The sequence below is a fragment of the Egretta garzetta genome, unplaced genomic scaffold (genome assembly GCF_000687185.1).
Source record: "Egretta garzetta isolate BGI_Z169 unplaced genomic scaffold, ASM68718v1 scaffold503, whole genome shotgun sequence".
NCBI classification, from domain to species: Eukaryota; Metazoa; Chordata; class Aves; order Pelecaniformes; family Ardeidae; genus Egretta; species Egretta garzetta.
In genome coordinates this window covers 1291684-1312268 of record NW_009259107.1, presented here as the reverse complement: position 1 = coordinate 1312268, position 20585 = coordinate 1291684, and the positions used below count along the sequence as shown (strand labels likewise).

Sequence of the window (20585 nt, the reverse complement as noted above, 5' to 3'; positions counted from 1 at the left end):
GAAACATTCTTTTAACTCTTTCAATTTTTTCTTAATTTTTCTTTTTTTAAGAACACTTTTTCAATTCTACAGCTTGATGGGCACCTGGGACCAGGGGTGCCTTTGTTAAGTATTAAACCTCCCTTGCTCTTTCATCCAAGATGCAAGAGCTCGCAGCAATCATCTCTAGAGACTCCCAAGAAATTATTAAAAAAACCAGAGGAAAAACTAGATGACATCGTTAATAGTTCAAACAGTGGAAAGTGCGTAATTAAAAAAACTTCAGGCAAGGAAAACTGACCCTTTTGTTTTTTTAATACTTCCTGTGTATCTCTCAGAGAGGAGGATCCTATAGAAAAGTGAGGAGAGCAGGCAAATGTGTGTGGTTTCATTTCCTCTTCCAAAATTAAGTCTAAATGCACAGAGATTAATTGACTCACAGACAATTTATCTTCTGAACTTGAGCACAGTTTTAAGGGTTCTACAGGGAGAAGGTCTGCATGCTTCACTGAGGCAGCATACCCCAACTTGAGAAGTGCTGAGATGGTAGAAACTAGAAACAGCAGCTGGTATTCAAGCAGTTTTCCCAAAAGAGCAGTTACTGAACTACATGCAAATGTAGTTCCAAGCCTGTGGAGCTCAGAAACTCCAAACAGATGCTGCTTTCCCCTGCACATTTCCTCTCGCCCTTCTTCTCACCTGCCTTACCGAGACTGTCTGAATTGTTTTATATTGCTGCAGAACTTTGAGATGCTTTATCACATAGAAGAGATGGTCTTAGCCCAAGATTCGTTAATAGATATTTGATGAATTTTAACATGAAGTGTTCCTCCACTTGGGGGATTTTATTGTCTTGAACTAGCACCAACTGATAAAGGGTTTTCCTTTACTGTTTTACAAAATATACCCTGCTTAAATCAAAACAGTCTAAATATAAATAGTAACTCACGTAACAAAAAATTCCTCTGCCCCCCAACAGATAATAACGATGATTTAGGGCTTGGCAATAAGGAGAAAACATCTTTTTATCTTTGAGGAACAGTAAAGGCTTTATGAAACAAGTTTTCTAGTAAGTAACAGGTACCATTTTCAGCTGTCTAGCTTAGTCATAAGTGCATTCATTATAGTGGTTACATTACTACAGATAGATGCCATTAGTCAATTTTAAAATAAACATCTGTTCTTACTACAAAGCATACTTTATATTTAAAGTGCTGTGGGTAACAATCAGGTGAACACAGAAAGGCCCTGTCAGTCTGGATCCACTTCTGTTCCTTGAGCTGGGAATGAGAGTGTTTTGATACTGTCTTCTGCTCTTTTATGGCCACCAGCAAGCACCACAGACTAAAAAGTTCCTCCCTCTCCATTTTTACTTCACTCTTTGTGCCAGGTGAGTCGTGGGGCCACAGGCTAACACAGGCACAGAAACAAGAAAATTAGGCTGGAAGTTTTTCTGGAGAAAAGAAAAATAAGGCAACCTACATATGCATCTTGGATGCATTGCTGCTCAGTTCTTCACCTTCTACTGGTCTTTTCCAATTTATACTTCAAGCCTTTCCAAATAGGATTGGTATCATCTTCCACACTTACCCAATACTGACAAAAGACCTCCAAATCCACTGGGTAAGTGACCCCACTGCCTTTCAAGTAATTTGCATAACTGCAAAACTTCCACTCAGATGTAACTATCTAATAATAAACTTCCGATACTTGCTTATGAAAGAAATCTATTATACATACGCATGGCAAAAAAAGCTTCCACTCCTACTAAAGATCACGTGTAATACTGTTTTAACGCTAACCTGTGAGCAACAGAACAGATCAATAATATGGGGGTAGACAAATCAAAGCAGCTTGTAGGTCATGACAGAAGTCATAGAAAGTCTCAGAATATTTACAAAGGAATTTGTACTTACATTACTCATTGCTATGACAAATTGGAAATTTAGGGGAGGGAATTACCAAAACACAGAATAAAATGTTTATGTTATGAAAACAAGATTCTCACAACTGCACTTCTAGAAACACAAGTGAAGCCAAAAACAGAATGGAGGGAAAGGAGGAAGGCAGGCAAGCCTACTGCTCTAAATGAAATCAACGGGAGCTCTGCCATCAGCTTAAAAACACAAGTAAGAACTGGCCAGAAGATCATGAGGCAATTCAGCAGACATTCTCAGGACATCTGAACAAAAAGCCCTTAAAACCTCTCAGTACAAAAGCCACAAAATAAAGGAAACTGCCAGTTCCAGCTTAATAAGACTACTTTATGCAGTGCTTGGTGAAGATAATATGTAATGGAAAATCATAAAAAAAGGACAATAATGTCTGTAAGATGGTTGTACTAAAGAACTACCCATTTAAATAACTTAATATCTAGTGGTCAATAGAAAAACTTTATGGTGCACATCCTAAAAGCAAAGTGGCTAAGACTGATAATATTGATGTTTATCATTAGAGACCTCCTTAGGCTTAGAGTCTCTGTATGATGAAAACAAACTTGATCAAACTGGCATATGGAAAGATCTTTGTTACATTCTCAAAATTCAAACTTTTCTGTGAAAACATACAAAAAAATAGATACACTGTATGCCTACATCTTTAGGTCAAGATGAATTCAGTAGTAAATTTTGAAATGGTACATCTGTCATTTCAGATAAGATATCTAATCCACATCTGTGTCTGTGAAATTGTGTAATTCCCCTGGACATTTAGAGCAATGTGAAGCACAGATCTTTAAGACTCATTGAGAAGTCAGTAAAGCTTGATAGTACACGTTAAAAAAAATATCCTCTAGTAAATTGCGAAGTGCTGCAGGAGAGGAAGGAAAATCACTGTGTCAAGTCATTACAGAAAGCAGGCCCTGAATAAGATCTAGAATTCACTGAATATAGACTCATCTCAAAAAAAAAGAACCCTATCACGTTAATATAATCTACTGTAGACTACACATGTGCAGCAGAGAATAATGCTATTTCTCCTTACTTGTAAAGGCCAATCTACTGAACCCCCAGTGAATAAATTAAAGTTCCTCCCTTTAATCTTCTCCTTTGTGCAAAAATAGAGGGTTTACCAAAGGCTATTGTGAAAACAAAGACTTTCTGCTACATAGGAACTATCCTAACATTTCATGTTACTGAAAAATTTAATCTCACGCAACATTTTTTAAAGTTTTTCATGCACTGATATTTGAATACCTAGACAAGAAAATATAGGCCTCAGATCACTGATCTTTGGAAGAGAAGTATACAGGATCACAGAGGGAATTCACTCCATCTTGGGTAGAAGATACTTGACAAAGCATTAAACATACAACTTTTTGTTCTTTGTACTAAGGTAAAATCCAGGGAGAGAAATTAAAGGGAGAGAGTAGGTAAAATAGTCAAGGATGCCTATTTATAACCTGGATATTCACACACGTAGAAGGCACAAAGACTAGTTCAGGTGAAATATAGTTATTTCTGGCACAGAATGTAGCAGCTTTTGAAGCAGCTCCTATATTCACAAGTTGAAGACAGCAAGTGAAAATCTGTTACACACACATGCATACACACTCTCAAAGGCCTGAGATAAAAAATATTACTACCTAGCAACATACACCTACCTGGAGGCTAAAAACGAACACTTACTTTTTGTTGCATCTATGTATCTTTCATTTTCCTCCTTTTTGGATTTAATTTATGCTCCAAAGAGCACTTCCAGCTTCAAGTTTATAGAAAACAAGCTCAAAGCCAATGGCATTCAAGTTAGACCTCCATTTACTTCATTACTTTATCTCATTTTCCCTTCTGGTTATTAAAGCAGAGACTGAGCACTAATGACATGATGATTAGCACCTCTTCAAGCTGCATTCTTGCATCTCTCAAAATCAATTCTCAACAACAAATGTTTACTATTCCTTAGTTTAACAATTATCCAGAATATCATACCATAAATGAGCATATTTCTTAAGAGCCCTTCATTTGATTTTTGACCTTTGTACTAATTGCTGGTTTGGAATTACTCACTTTTAACAAGATATTGTCTGTATCTCTTTAGTCAATTTACTAATAGAGCCACTTACCAAGTAATTAATGATATAAAATTTGTCATATTCTTTGTTTTTGGCATTGATTCTGCGATGCTGCTTCTTTCTCATGTGATCTTTAAGTGTGTTTTTGTCTCTGAAGACTTTTTCACAGTATAAACACTGTAAACTAAGAAAAAAAGGTAAACAGGTCACCATGTTAAAACAAAAATAGAACACGATAATATCCCTAAATTAGCTGGAGATATATACAGTAAGATTTATCCTAAGCATGTGAGAGCAAGCTAAATGAAAAAGAAAGTTTATTTGGGAAAAAAAAAGTACAAGATAATTTTATATCACAGTAGAGTCAATGAAACACAGAGACATAAAATGAAATAAAATGGCATAAAATGAAAAAGTAGATAATAAAAAAGTTTACCATGTGCCCCGCATGCAAAGTGGGAGAAAATTCTGATTCCCCCAAATTGTCCTACCAAGGGCATGAGAAGGGTGCTGACTGGTCAACATGTGACCTCTTAACTCGGCATGCACTTATGCTGGCATCCATTCCACCAGTAATTGTTTCTTTGTAATTTAGAGTGAAAAAAAATGAACTCTAAATGTGCTACATATCTTTAAAAACAATTTAAATTAGCTAACCAGAAAGTTTTATACTTCTAACTCAACAGGGAGGGTAAATAAAAGTTTGCCAGGGTGATCAATGGGCTTTAAAATCCTGAGAAATCAAATTTAGTAAATAAATTCATACACACACACACATATAATAATTCATGTATATGTATATACATACATATATGTACATACATATATACACATATATAAACATGAATTATTATATATACACACACATTACTTGAGAAGGTGAAAACATTCATTACAAATGAGAATTTTACCACAGGATGTCATCTAGAGCAATTCAAACAAAACAGAAGTACACACGCTGTCTTAATTTATCTTATTAGGAGCACTATAAAATAACTGTTGTCTCCACTGTAGTATCAACTGACACCTGGAAGCTGAGCCTATAGAGCATTAAGTCAAATCTCTTGACTCAGACAATGAGCTATGAGGACAGTAATCTGCATTTCAGCCCAAATGGGCAATTTTCCTTCAAATCGATGATGGTCATTTTTTTTATGGCAGAGACGCAGCAGAGCCCTGAGCTTACAGGAACATCCTTGTTTAATGGATGTAGGTCTTGAGCCTCTAGTCAGCAAAGGTGCTAAAACATTTTCTTATAGTGATGGCTTACATATCCTACCCAGATAGGAGACAGTTTCTTGGACTGTTTGAAAAATTATCTTTGCAAGGGGATCAGGAAAACCCCTAGAAAATAATTTTTCATTAAATAAAAGCTTTGTAACTGTGGCATTATATTTTTGTATTGGAAATGCAGATTAGTAGGAAAAAAAATTGATGGGAGGGATAAATGACAGCACTTTAAGACACAAAACCCACAGATATTAAAAAAATGCAATAGCTCTGAATTAAAACTATCACCTTTTCTTTTTTCTTTCCTTTACTCACAGATGAAAGCATGCTTGATTGTACAGTCAGAAGAAATTTTAACAGTGTCTGGGTCAGGCTTTTCTGTGATTTCCCCAGGGTTTAAGATACAGATGTCGAAGAAGAAAATTATTTTCTTACTCAAGCATTTGCCCCCACAAAAAGCATTGATATTGTGCCTAGAAGGTCTGTACCTATACCCTGAAAACCCTCATACTCCTTCAGCAAAGATGCATCCAGATTCCCCTCAGCTCTCATTTGGAGCAGCAATTCAGGATTCTCAGTACCTTTTTGCCTTCCAAGAACTGCTGTAACATTTAGGCTTACTGTTAAGGAAGTTTTGAGTTCTCCTTGTGCTTGCAGCCTCAAAATCTAAATATTGCCTTGGTGAATCGTAGGTCCAATGGCAGAATATGTCTATAAATTTTAATATCTGCTTTGCTCCACCTGTTAGCAGCAAAGTGTTTGCTCTACTTGTGAAAGGCATTCCCAGGAAGAGTAAGTAACGCTTTTCCTCAGCATACACAATGTAGTCATTCTATTTGCCTGAAACAAGATTTTTCACCTCTTAATAATATTTTCAGGCACTATTCTACTAGCATAACTATTAAGTCTTTTCTTAGCAGTGGGAGGAGCGGCCTTTCACTGCTGTGGAAGCAATTTCAGCATGTGTATTAACTACAGAAAGGACTGGCTTTAAGAAACCTCCATCTAAATGAAACCTTCAGGTCCTACTGATACATGCTAAAGCTGCAATTTATCAGTGAGCAGGGTACCTCAGTGCATTAAGCAACGCCTATGACATAAACGGCATTCTTAATACATCTTCGTTTCTGGAAGAAGTTAACCTGTATCTGTTGCGACTGTACATTCTTTGTCAGGCCAAAAACTAAATTAGAGAGCACTGCTGGCTTTCCCACCCTTTGATTTTTTTTTTTTTTTCCAGATGTACAAACCAATGGATCCTAAGTTTACTTGGAAGGTTATTTAATTTAATCCATATCCCAATTTTCACAAATCCCAGTGTTCTGTGGCTTTTCCTAACTAAACCTAAGATGGAGGCAAATTTCTCCTTCAGTCTTTGATTACAGGTTGTATTAAAATCTAATAAACATATTAAAGCTACAGTTGAACTCTTAAGGAAGCCTATTTGCTGCTAGAGCCCAATTTATATTTGTGGCATACTTCATATTGTCCCACTTAAAAAATCCACAAATGGCACTCAGATACTTGCAAATGAAACCCAAAGTGAAGAGTTTCTTGCTCTTTGCTACCCAAATTCTTTTCCCAAATTCCAATTTAACTTCTTCAGCCACCTCATGTTTCTGAGGCAGCATATACATTGGCTTTCCCCTCCTGCTCTGGGATGGTCTCTGTAAGCAGCAGAGAAGGGAGAGACCAAACTTCCCATGTTATCAGTATATAAAGAGGCAAATGAAGATTGGCATAAGAACGCTGCATTCAGTGATTAAAGAGATGTTTAGCAAAAAGATTGTTATGATGAGAAAGAAGAACATTAACTCTAACAGTTATGAGAAAAAGGGACGGGCTATTATTGATGTCAATGGAAACTGTGCAATGCCTAACAACTGAAGCACTGTGAGTGACTCCGTTTTTCCAGCAAACACATACTACAAATTGTTATGAATTAGCTTTCAGTAAGTCAACAAAAAGCCTTCTAAGAGCACTCACAATAAGCTTACATTTTCTCTTTGTTTCTTCTTAACTAACCATGAATGTTGAATTAATTTTAACTCAATTTATTGCCAAGGTGAAAAGAAATATGACCTAAGTCCATTAAAAAAACCCCAACAAACTAAAAACTACTTACTTGTCGAGCTTCTCCTGTAATAAAGCCAAAAACTCACAGCAATTCACAATGTTATCTGGCAGCCCAATGTTAAAAGAATGTTCTCTTGCCATATGATTGAGAAGGACAGATCTACAAAAGACATTCAAAAAGAACATTACTATTTTTGAATACATATGAGAATTATTCAATTAGTGACTTCAAATAAACCAATTGCTCTAAGAATGCATAAAAGCCAACATTAAATAAACACTAATAGTGTTGCTGCCACTGCTAGAAAAAAAGAATGTAATTTTATTGAAATAGGAAGTTTTTAATTTCAGCTCTGCTGAACATGCAGTAACATTTCAACTGCTTAATCCTCATGCATGAAATATAATCCTTTGAATGAAAATTACAATATAGTTTGTTTTGACCCTCACTGTTAGCAAAGCTCATTTATTAATTTGAATACGCAAATTGCATGTTTCAAACAACCGTCTTGAGAAACAACCTAAAAAGCCATTTATCAGTTTTCTCTATGCTGGTTAACAAAGCAGAAATTCTTGGGTGTGATACGTTTTTACATCAATATTGCTTCACACAGCACTAGTAATACAAACAGCACTCAGAAATATGCATGAACAAACATAATGGATGTTCAAGTGAGTTATTTTTCTAATAGAGGTATACTGCTTAATTCCTTAGGTGCCTCAACTTCTGCATTTAGGGAACTAAAGAAACATCCAAGTGTTAACACTGCTGGGGCCTTGCTTTTACCACAGTCCAGGCATGATTTTCAAATCACATATTCTGCGAAACCCAAGAGTAAGTGGAGGATGAAGTTCTTGGCGCTGAATGATGTGAACTTCACTACACCAGGCAGTAAAGAGAATAGGACACTCACACAGCTTTGGGAAGACCTGCAGGAACATGACCCCAGGTTCTCTCTGGTACCTTCCCAGAGTACCAGAACTTCCCATGCAAACAGACATTCAGGGAGAGACTGAAACAGACGTACTGCGTAAAACCAAACTTTCATCGGACCAAGGACTTGACCACAGCTCCCGCTTGCACTTGACTGATGCAAAGCACTCCACTGTCACTCTGATTTTCCTGCCCTCTTTTTCATACAGTCTTCAAATTCACACTGGTTTGGTGAGGCTTAAACAGGAGAATGTGTAACTGGATAGAAATACTTTTTTAACAGCCATACTGGCTTAAACAGCTCTCTTTGCCACAAAAAAACCTGTGTCTCTTTAAAATGGTGCAGTTCCCAACTCCAGCTTACCATGCAGTATAAAAAGTTGTACTGGAATAATTAAAGGCTTGAGAAGCGTGTATGGGGTCTATTTAAAATGGCACTGCAGTTGAAAGAAATACTTAAACTATACCTTAAAAAGAATTCTATCTTCGGAGCTGTACCATTAGGCAGTAACTGGTTTGATGACATTAAAACCACAAACAAAAATCCCAAGCAGATATGAAAAGATAAAAAAAGTCAATAAACAAACCTGTTCCCTGTGAATTCTTGATCACAGAACATACACATACTATGAAAACTTATGTCATATCTCTCTCGCTGTTGCTGTTCTAGAATTTCTCTCTACGAAAAGAAAGAGATACAGTCATTCAGATAAAAAACAATGATCATTCCATCACATAAGCTTATTATACCTCTTTGTCCTTACTGGTAGCAGTGGACATACAAAATTTAAATGTGCTGCTGACACAAACCAGATGTTAGTATCTTTTGAGGGTGAGTCCTCACAAAAATTGCAAGTTTCTTCAAAGGCAGTATGCGGTCCAGTCAAGTTCCATTAAAATTCTCCAGGTATTATGCAAGGTGCAAGAAACAAATACACAATAAAATTTTACGCAGCTACTTAATGACTCTGTATATAACATATCAGCTTATTGTTTCAACTTAGGTTCAGGTTTACCTCTAGTATCAGACAGCAAGTTTATGGGTAACCATATAACACCCAGTGGAATGATAAACTCAATTTTACACGGCTAATTGCAGGCAATCTAGAGGACTTTTTCATAACACGGAACAATGACAAGAGCCCTGGCAGTTTTCCTGCAAGGAGCTATGGCGTGTAATAAACTCAGGGAAAAGGAGAAGCTGATTGCCTTTACCACTGGTCCTGTTTAATGTAGAACAACAGGCTAGGCTACACACTTCGCAACACCTGACCACAATTTTCCTAACAAGAACAAAATCATGGAACCGGATGATTTTCTCTGGTCCTGTAACAGCAGCAGTGTAGTTATACTGTGGAGTTACTATACACCTCAGACAGAAAGGCCATAATCATCCGGGACATGGGAGAATTGGTGTTTGGATTAAAACTTAGCATATTTTTAGCCTGGCAATACACTACCCAGTACTTGTTTTTTAAGTACCGATAACTGGTAAGGGATTTATTTTCTCTGCAATGTAGAGGTGCTACTGCCTGCTTTCTGACATTCGGGATCCTGACTGAATTTCTGAATTTCTTAGGGGATTTTCTCAATCTCTTTATCTCCTTAGAGCCTGCAACAGTGGAGCTTTGTGTTTCTCACCTGCCTCTTTAGTATCTTTTTTGTGTGGATTAATGCCCAAACTTGCCCACAGTCTAAGTCTAAATTCACATTCAGCTATGCCTGTTGGGTAAGCTCCATAGAAGGCAGAAAAGAAAGAAAAGTGAAGGAAAAAAGAAAGAAAGGGAAAAAAAAAAAGAAATGAGAGGAAGGCTTGAGTTATCATCATCACAGGCCCAACTGTGTCCTGCAGCATGGATGGGCTGGTGCGGACCTACCACACCACACCCCATTGCCTTGGCCCCTTTTAGGGCCCATATTCAACTACACAATTTGGGAGCCGTAGCTGTTGCACATCGGCTAAGAGTCTGTTACCCTGAAAATGCAGATCCTGGGGCTTTTTTCTTTGCTTTTGCGCTACAAGGTGCACATTTTCTGCTGGAGTCCTGCTCAGCAGCGCCTATACTCAAATTCCAGGCCACATCCGCTCACGTCCCGCTGCGTTATGCAAAACGTCAACTAACAGAAATATGAATTCCTATTTTTCAGGGCTGACTCTTGAAAGAGATAAATGGAGCATAACGCATCTTGTGAGAGCCCTTCAGCAGAGACGCAATTAAGTAAGGATATCTATCTGTCTGCTCCGCATGGGCAGTGAAGACCCCATGGCATGTCGGTAACAACCAGGCTTTCTCTGGTACTCGTAGCGGTCACCTCTCTGCGCGCAGCAGCACGTCTGATGCAGTGTGGCTGTCCTTGAATGTGGAGGCGCCTGCGTGTATAGTTTATATATTTTGTAAAAGGCACTAGAAACAATCTAAAAGAAAATAAAAAAGATACCACGTGCAATTCAATCATTAACATAGCAAGGGTTTAAACACCCCCCCCCTCCCATTAACATTATGCCAACGCAGCTTCCTAATTGTGTGAAGAGGGGAAAAAAAAAATGTTCTGCAATATTTGGCTGCCAGATTCCCATTTCATACAAATTGCTCACTGGAGCCCTGGTGTGCTGCTGGTCCCAGTTGTGCCTGAGGGGGAAGGAGAAGCATACAGCATCCTCCATGCAGACGGGGCTCCTGCTACCCTGCGCTCTCACCCTTCCCGTCTGCCCCTACACCAGCACGCTTGGCAGCTGGGAAGCTCTCACTAACCCAGCATCGTTGCTTTATCAATTTACTCAACGGAGTTTAAAAAGTATTTTCCAAGGCAGACACTCCTTTTAGCAGATGCTGGCATCATTCATTTCTAAAGGGAGCTTTCTGAGCCAGCAAGCAAACCTGGTACTTGCACAAGTGAGGAATTAAAAGCACTGGTTCAAGTCAAGTACAGCTTAAAGAAAGAGGTCTGCTGTTCTTCCCTACAGACACTCCCAAACATCCTTCCACCTCCGCTCCATTCCTGGGACTCTGAAGGGAGAATAGCAATTACAATAACTTTCAGCTGGTAATGAAAGTCAAGCTTAAACTGAAATTATGAGACAGGAATTGAGTAATTTAATTTAATACCCACACCGGTTTCCAACCCGTTGGAATTGTTGGGGCTGTTAGCATTAATTCATGGTTGATACTAAGACAAAAAAAACCCCAAACATTTCAGCCATGAATATTTTCCATAATTCATTTAGGATACGGTGTCATATCAAAGTGTCAGAGAATGAGAGGGCAAAGTCACTTGAGGAAAAAGTAAACAGATCACAAAATATACATATATTAGTTTTCTTTTTCCATAATGAATAAAAGAATTGAGCACAGACAGAAAAGGTAATCCAGAACACTACAAAACTAAGTGAATCAAATGCCATAGCTTGATACTAGGAAAATAGTTTGCAATATTGATACAGTTTGTTGAATAATTCCTGACCCCATCATCTCTTTTTATCTTTTGTGAGATGTTCTGATGGCTATTTGTCCTCCGCTCTTTCTGCCACATTCTATGAGTTGCCACCTCCCACTCCAAAATCCATTACTTCACGGAAGGCTGTCAAACTAGTTGTGAAACAACCATTGACAGAACAGATATCCCTGCTGATACAAAGCAGAACTTCAATTACAGAGGTTTTTAGTCTAAACTCTTTGCCCCCACAAGCACATGAAGCTCATGAGATCAACCAGGCTTTGTCAAAAGTAAGTACTGCTAGATGACAAGATCTTGGAAGCACATTTTTAGACAGAGCCTAGCTCAAATAAGCCATAGATATGACCGTGGCAGTTAGCAGCCTGCCATGGAATAGCTTTAGGAAAATTCTCTAAAGCGGTTGATCACCTTCAAACACGGCAAATGGAAGCTGGATATTACTGATCATACTTACATGCAACAAAAATGTAGTTGCTTTGCAGGAGTACTTGAAGTATTCAATAACATCAAATTCAGTTTTAATCCAATTTCCCTTTTTTTCTGTCTGGAAAAAACCCTCTTCTACAGCTCTCAGTCATATATTTTCTACTCTGTGGGTGATCTATCATAAAAAAATCCAACCAAATTACAAAATACTATCTATTCTGTGTTTTAACTAATAAAACAAAAAAAGCATGGTAAGGACATGCAAGGATTTATACTAATGATCATCTTTAAATATATCAGCGCACTAAACTGCTAATACAAAAGAAATTTGATCATTTGCATGACGATTTGTAATTTGGAGTCTAAAAAATGCCCTGCACATTCAAGATGCTCAGTTTGAGGTTGTAAAGAGTGCAGACTTTCTCCTAGGAGGTGGTAATTTAAAATGTGCCTGAAAAAAAATGTGCCTGTTCCTCTCCTAGGAAGAAATATTTTGGAGGAAATTACCCTTTTTTTTTTTTCCAGAAGTGCTTAAGCACTATGCATCAGCAAGAATTCACACCGATAATCAGTAAAAGATGAAAAATGCATACTTGCAGCTAGTAAGCACTTTTCCCTAAACAATTGCTTCGTCTCTGGTCTATAGTTCAAGAGACATCCATGACATACAAAATGCCTTCAAAAGGTAAGACGAAAACCTAACTCCATCAAATGCCAAAAGCTATGGACTCAGGACAGTTGGTTTTATGGCACATTAGACTTTTCTGATATTGTGATTCCTGCTACCCTTCCCTCCAACAGACACTGTATGCCAGATGCTAAATTGTCTTCATTGCTGTCAGACCACTGCTTTTTTTTATCATAAACTCGTTTACTAACAGGGCCCTCATAAATAATTTACGTAGCTATTTAAATGCATGGCTTGGATCACTGACATGGAACAACCATTCACAACCAGTATTCAGCACAAGTTTTGCTGCTTTTTATTCCAACCTGAAGGAAGAATTTTGCCTGTTTTTTCCGACTACATCAGTCAGTCCAACAAAAATATACTTCTTTCTCCAAACCCTGTCTCTTTATAATCACAGCACTTTGGATACATAAGAAATTAAGGCTGAAAGTACTTCTCTAGGTCCAAGATAGAGGCAGATTACACTGCCGTTTAGGACAAGACCATGCAGTGACTTTGACTGCAGTGAGACCTGAATTTATCATTCCTCCGTCCAGGGACCCATTTGTGCATTGGAGGACAGGATTCTGCAGTTCACTCTGTAAAATTGAACTAACTGCAGTACGTGTCTTCTTTAAGATATTCAGGACTAAAAAAAAAATAATACTGCCATATGACAGGCCAAAATGTAAAGTTTCTTCTGCAGTACGTGTCTTCTTTAAGATATTCAGGACTGAAAAAAAAAATAATACTGCCATGGGGCCTGACAGGCCAAAATCTAAAGTTTCTTGTCCAAAGACATACAAGTAGTCCCACTTTTAGCATTTCAGTACTGGGCTGGATTGGGGCAAGAGCATGTTGTAGTTTGGAGTTCTTGCTGGCATCTGCCTTGCCAGTTCTGGTCCTTCACTCTCATCCTCTCTAGGCAAGAGACTAGAAAGACAGCATGTTATACAAATGATCACTTAAGAGAAGTTCCAATGACAGCTTTTTATAAATGGTGCTATATCCTCCGGGGAGGCAGTTTGCCTAAAGATGTTCCTTTGAAGAGGAAACCATAAATGTTACAGCGTGAAGGACTCAAACATCTGAGCACTCAGTCACACTGTTGTGAAGAGTGCTTGATCACAGGCCGCATTCCTTCTGTTGTGATAACGGACTCATTAATAACACCGAAATCAGAGTGTCTGCCTGAGAAACAAGGTGCTACCAGAGATGTGGGTGTCAATTTGGATCTAAATAATACATGGTAAGAGACTTCACAATAAGTATACATATTTTTTCAAGCTCTCCTAGGTGATCTTTCAAACACACAGTGTGTATCTTTAGTTGTAGTTTCTTCCAATTTAAACAAGAGTTACATTCCCCTGCTGAGTGCTCACAGAAACTAGCTATTGCTGTAGGCAAAGGAAGCAAGTGAAACAGATTACGGTTAAAAAAAACCAAACCAAAACAAAAAAATCATGCTGACAGATCACAACAAGAAGCTGCTTAAACACTTTACTGGCAATAAAACAAACCGGCACAGTACACTGAGACAAAGACCAAGGCTGGTGACACTTGAGATGTACTACAGACTCTAAAACCTTGTCACGCACATTATTTGACAATTATATACACCACTAGGATAAACTACTCTTGGAGCAAGAGAATTACATTTGGTTTTGTGTCTACCGTTTCCTCAAAGATTGGCTGATGAGCTTCAGATTGTGCTTGCAGCTGCTAAATAGGAAAAATATTTACAAAGAATCATGGTATCAGAAACTTCAGGTCTCTCTGAGGACCTGCAATCTGAGCTGTATATCAATAGCTTGTCTCCTAACTGCTATATCCAGCTTCTCTCCTTACTGATCCCTGTATTCCGTTTGCCCACTTCAAATAGTAGTCTCTTGCCTCTTGAGTACAGAAAAAAATAATCTTCCAACTCTGTAATCATTATCATGTCCTCTCTAATGATATTTCAAGAAGACTGTCTTTTGTTTAATATTATCAGAGATGCCTGTTGGAGAAGCCCTTCAGGAAATGGCTTAGCCAAAGCGTGCATGGGAATACAAAAAAATTGTTAGGATAGGACGTCCAGTCTGGAGAACACTCAACTCTTTTCAAGCCAGCTGTCATACCATCCAACATACACGTGCTTGCTGACTACTTTGTGCACTTTTCCCTTTCATCCAGTGAATGTGAAAATTCATACATAGTTCAGGAATGTCACAAACAGAGCCCCACTGGCTAGACAGACAGACTGGCATGTCAAAAACTGGTCACTAAGGAATGAAGGATGATGGCATTAGAGACCCACTTTTGGGACAGAGAAGAGAGGAAAGTAATGGGGCAATGACCAGTTATCTTCCAAGAGATGCTGCCTATCTGGAGATGAAACTGAGAGTGCTCCATCCGGTACAGACTGATCACCCAAGTGGGCATGCCTGACTTTTTACTAGATACTCAGATAAGAGGTTACCACAGAACGCTGTGAACAAGAATGAGGTAGGAAAAGGAACGGGTAGCATTTTCCTGAATATTTTTGGTTGAGTTCAAGGCCCAAGCACAGATTGACATCTTCTGGAGACAAATATATATAGCTATGGAAACAGTGACAAAATGGGGAGCATTTAAGAATATCGTCAAGTGCCTGGGGAAACAAAGGCTACCAGTGGCCCCTCTGACAAAGAAGAGAAAGAACTTCTTAGGACATCAGCTTGTCAGCTAAGTGGGAAGACTTTAAACTAGGTTTGAAAGGACAGCAACAAAAAATCAGAGAGAAATCAGAGTTGTGACCAACTGGAAAAACAGGAGGTTGGGAAGAAAATGGTGGTGGTGAGGGGGAAAGGATGTAAAAAGGAGGACAAGCTGGATGATCTGCTGAACAACAGATCATAGGCAGACTGAATGAGTACAAAGACCAAACTATAGCTTAACTGGTGTTATAATGAATTGGCAAAAGCCTCAGGATTGCAATACGAGTGTTATAAATTTACTGTGAAACCTCCGAGGTGCATTTTCCTGACTCTTATTTTGTATGGCAAGGTGCCTCTTAGGAATAGGGAAAATGTTTTTTACTGTACCTTACCCTTGATTCCAGCCTAGTCTGCAGACCTCAAGTGCAAAGTGAACAGTGGGAATGACTAACTGGGATGGCTGTAAGGAATTGTTCCCCTTGCTGTCTGTCCCACTTACTCTTAGCTTCTTCCTCTCTTCCCTACTGCTCCTCTTCTTGAGTTGACTCCGCTACTGAATCGATAGAGGCTAGAACCTACACTTGAAGAGGCTGTAATCAATGACAGGTCAGACGACTTGGGCTTTGAAAAGTGTTGTGACACTGATGTAGAAGACATTCTCACAGCTTGTTCAGGAAGCTGAGTCAATTAAAAAAGGGAGGAAGAGTTTCATGATATGATGGAAACTAAGCAACTGTGCAAAGATGTATGAAAAGAAAAAGAGGGTTGAAATTACAGTAGACATGTACCACAGGCTGCCAAGCTGAAGCAGGAGAGAGGTGAAGTTTGTCTGAACTAAGACAACCAAAAGAAGATGGAGACAGGGTAACACAGTAAAACAGAACAGCAAAAAATACCCTCCTCCCCCCCCCAAATACATTAGAAGAAAAGGGCAAAGAAAAGCAGAGATCCATTACTTTATGTAGGAAGAGACCAAGCACAGACAAAAGAGGAATGCTTGCAATATTCAGGGCTTCAGTATCCGCAGGAGAGGTTAATTATGTCACAACTGTTAATGAAATGCATTTAAAACAAAAGAAACAAAGAACTGAGACCAGAAAAGGGTAAGAAAGAGTTAAAAGTTGGATGATATACATATTCAAATCTGACAGAGTTTACCCAAGAGTCTTTAAGGAATTAGATAAAATGATTTCTGACCATTAGCGTGACTAGTCTTCAAAAACACACGGAGGATGGGCAAGGTTCCAGAGTGCTTGAGAAAAGCAATTAAATACTGAACAAAGGCAATGAAGGACCTATAGGATTTCAGATATAGGTATTAACATGCTGACATTATTAGCTACTCTGTAAGCACTTACAACATTGCAACAGGCTAGCATCTCAATCTCTTCCAGTGCATAGCTTCAACTTCTTGAACCTTAAGCTTGTGACAAACTGAGGATCACACCAACAGCTCATCCTGGGAAGCTAGTATAGCGGAGACCGTCTTCCAGTTTTGGTGAAGACTTCTCTTCAGGGTCTATTTATTGGGAGGAAGAGTAGCCTCTTCACCTAAAACTGCCAGTCACATGACAGGAGAATAGCTGTAAACACGACAGCAAGACAAGGTCAGTGCTGTGTTAGGAAGTGTGTATTTTCAAAAAACAGGTTTGGGGTTTTTTAGAAGAATCTTATAGATAAGCCCAAGTGGCTTAAACTCACCCTGCCCCTCCTAGTATCTCGAATTTTGCCGCCAGGACTTCCTTGCTTGGTACTGTTCAAACTACAAATTCTTTGTCAAGCCTGTGCTTTTCCAAAAGACTGTATCTGTTTTGTATTACATAGCCTTGTCAGCTATTTGAGCAAGCTGCGCTCTCTAACCTAGTTCAGGCTCATTCCTTGGCCTCCCTCAATACATCACAGTCACCATAATGTCTCTGCACGACATCCACCTTGGCTGGCTCCCCTGCTGCAATACAGCTTGAAATATTCCTAAACTGGAGTTTCAAAACTGCAAAATGAAATGCTTCAGCTAGCACATTTTAAAGACAACATTTGTCCTTGTTTGGGCTTTCTGTTGGAGACAGCAGTTAGGATTCAAAGGCTGCAGAAAAATCACCGAAAGTTGTATAGTTCTGGTCTTTATTCTGTGCAACTCACATGAGCCCATTTGCCAGCTCACTCTTAATTGCTGGACTTGTCTGGAGGTAAAAGACTTTGCAAAGCAAAATAACTATTTAACTTGCAAGTCAACACTCAGATTGCAGGAAAAGGAAATGAAAAAATAAACAGACTTTATTGCTGTAACTAAAGTGGTGACTGCATTAGCCTCAACTACAGCTGCAGCTCCATTTCACAAAATCCTTCTGTAAAAAAGGAGGATATAATTCTGATATTTAAAACTGTTTTAATAGCAAAGGTTATTTCACATCATAATAAGAATGCATACCTCTTTCTTTTCTAACTCAATTATTCTGTAAACAAAACCAGCACTTGCTTTGGGCTAAATCCTGCACTCTCTTCTGAATTTGAGGAAATGTCTATTTGCAGAGATGAAATGGCTCACCTGCCAACAGACTCTGCACTCCCTTGACACTGGCAGCAGAGAGAAAGCCTAGTTGGAATAGGACTGCATAGCACAAAACACCACAAACCAGAAACAAATGCCCTTTAAAAAAAGAAAAAGTACAGTCCGATGTGTAGCAGCCAGGAGTTACTATTACAATAGATAGCTCTATGAAAACATTAGCTGCATGCTCAATCACGACCCTCTTTCCTTCCTCAAAGCCACAAACAACATCATATATGCTTGGGAAATGAACATCGTTATGACACTGCATGCCCACATGCAATATTCAAGATGTCTTTCACAACCTCAGAGGGATTATAGGGAACTGGAAAAGGTACAGAGAAGTGCAACAATGATGCACAGTGAAGAACTACCAAATAGGCAGCATCCTCAACCTCAAATCACTGAATCACTAAAGTTGGAAAGAACCTCTTGAGAGCAACTAGTCCAACCCCCATGCCCAAGCAGGGTCACCTAGAGCTGGTTACCAGGACTCTGCCTAGTTATGTTTTGAATATCTGCACAGATGAAGACTCTCCAACCTCTCTGGGCAACCTGTTCTGTTTGTTTGACCACTCTCACAGTAAAAAAGTGTTTTCTTGCTTTCAGAGGGAATTCCCTGATTTTTAATTCACGCCCGTTGCTTCTTGTCCTGTTGATGGGTACTACTGAGAAGAATCCGACTCCCTCTTCTTCATTCCCATCAAATATTTATACACATTGACAAGCTACCCCCTGAGCCTTGTCTTCTAGGCTTAACAGTCCAAGCTCTTTCAGCCTCTCCTTGTATGAAGGGTGTTGCAGTCCCTTAACCATCTTTGTGACCCCGTGCTGGACTTCCTCAAGTAAGTCCATATCTTTCTTGTACTGGGGAGCCCAGCAATGGACCCAGCACTCCAGATGTGGTCTCAGCAGTTCTGAGTAGAGGGGAAAGATCACTTCCCTTGACCTTCTGGCAACACTCTTCCTACTGTAACCCAGGATGCTGTCGGCCTTCTTTACCATGAGAGTGCACTTCAGCACATGACTAATGAAAGCCATAAGGTAAGGTAGATAAATCAGGAGAAAACTCATGAATGGTTTGGGTAAGATTAAGGACGAATTGTTCTCTACCTCTTCTAATACACAAACCAGCCAGGTGTTTCAAAAGGACCAAACCGATGATTCTCTGCCAGTGCGTAGTTAAGCTGCAACTCACTGCTGCAGGAAGCTGTGCATACTGGAAGCTTGTGTGGGTTCAGAGTTGGAGGTTCATGAAAGAAAAATCTGTTGTGTTAATAAACACAGATACAATGTTGCTGAATTAGGAAATTCTTGAGCTGCCAATGGCTGGAGACTAGGAGAATATTTTGAGAAAGAATCACCACCAGATCAGAAGAGGGCAAATACCATAGACAATTTGCTGCTGTCAAGGATAAGATACTGATCTAGACAAACGTTTTTTACTGATCCAGGATGGCTTCTCCTACGCTGAAATGGAAGAGAAGCATGCTAGGCATGACTGCATCAGCTGCTTTGTTCTGAGTCCATGCCACTCCAATGGACCTACACAGGAATGAAGATTTCAGCTGAGGCAACTCCAAATCCATGGAAAATCCTCAGTGGCAGAACTACCACAATTCTCCTTTGCAGGAGCTAGGATCCTATGGAGAGCTGTGTAAGACTTGTACATACTCCACAGGTTCTGGGGATTCGCTTGACATGTGCTGAGAACTGCAGAACATTACTTAAGCCAGCAAACTGAAACAGCACTCACAGGGTAGTTGAACCAAATGCATTTTGCCTGCCAATCCCAATCTTCCTGGGGACTAGAATTTGTTTTTTGCAAACATCTCCTTCGTTCTGAATGCTTATGATTTAAAGTGTCTCTAGTTGCAATGCTGTGTGTGTACGGACTTGTAATAGCAACATAACAGAAGAAACAGCATAACAAAGGGTTAAAAAGCCCGTGTTGACAATTCCCAGGACGTAGCCACCAGCAGTAAACTGAGGAACATATTTATGTAAAGACCATAAGGCCTGCACTCTAGTGCCTCACAGTACTTGGCCAGCAGAAGACCCTGCATCCTAACACGAGGAGACCGGCAAGAAGGCTGCTATGTATCACATAACATTCATTTTTAAATTAGCCCAACAGCAAAAACAGACTACAGATGTGTTCTTTGGACAAGAAAACAAGAAAAAAAACCAGTGGTCAGCAACCTGGAGTAAGACTTATAGAAGCTGAAGTCAGCAAAAGCTTAACGAGAAGGCCCACCCATCCAGAACTGACAACTCCTAAAAGATATGAGAGGTCTGTCCAAAGTACTAGGTTGCCATCGCCAAGCGAGAAGAACCAGAGTGGTTCATGAGGACTTAACAGCCGGCATTTCTTGTCCTTTGCATCTCCCAGAAACAATACTTGGTCAGACTTCCTCCACTCATGCACTGTAGTGCTTGTGAGCATGAGAGTGTGAATTAATGAAACCTGGGTAAGAGAGCGTGAATGCACAAAAACAACTTGCTTGAAGATTTTGTAAGTAAGTATCACCTTCCCTTTTCACAGTCTCGCACACTGAGTCTTATTTTCCTAATTTCCC

At 39.2% G+C, this 20585-nt stretch overlaps 1 protein-coding gene across 1 annotated transcript in view; it reads right to left on the bottom strand.

Moving 5' to 3' along the window:
- The window catches only part of ZNF277 (zinc finger protein 277), a 32517-nt gene that overhangs the window by 5842 nt on the left and 6090 nt on the right, over positions 1-20585 (bottom strand). Inside the window, exons 5-7 of the mRNA XM_009635336.2 lie at positions 8816-8907; positions 7344-7454; positions 4040-4172 (exon numbers count right to left, since the gene is read on the bottom strand). Of these exons, the coding sequence (XP_009633631.2) occupies positions 4040-4172; positions 7344-7454; positions 8816-8907 (336 nt within the window). The remainder of the gene's footprint in view (positions 1-4039; positions 4173-7343; positions 7455-8815; positions 8908-20585) is intronic.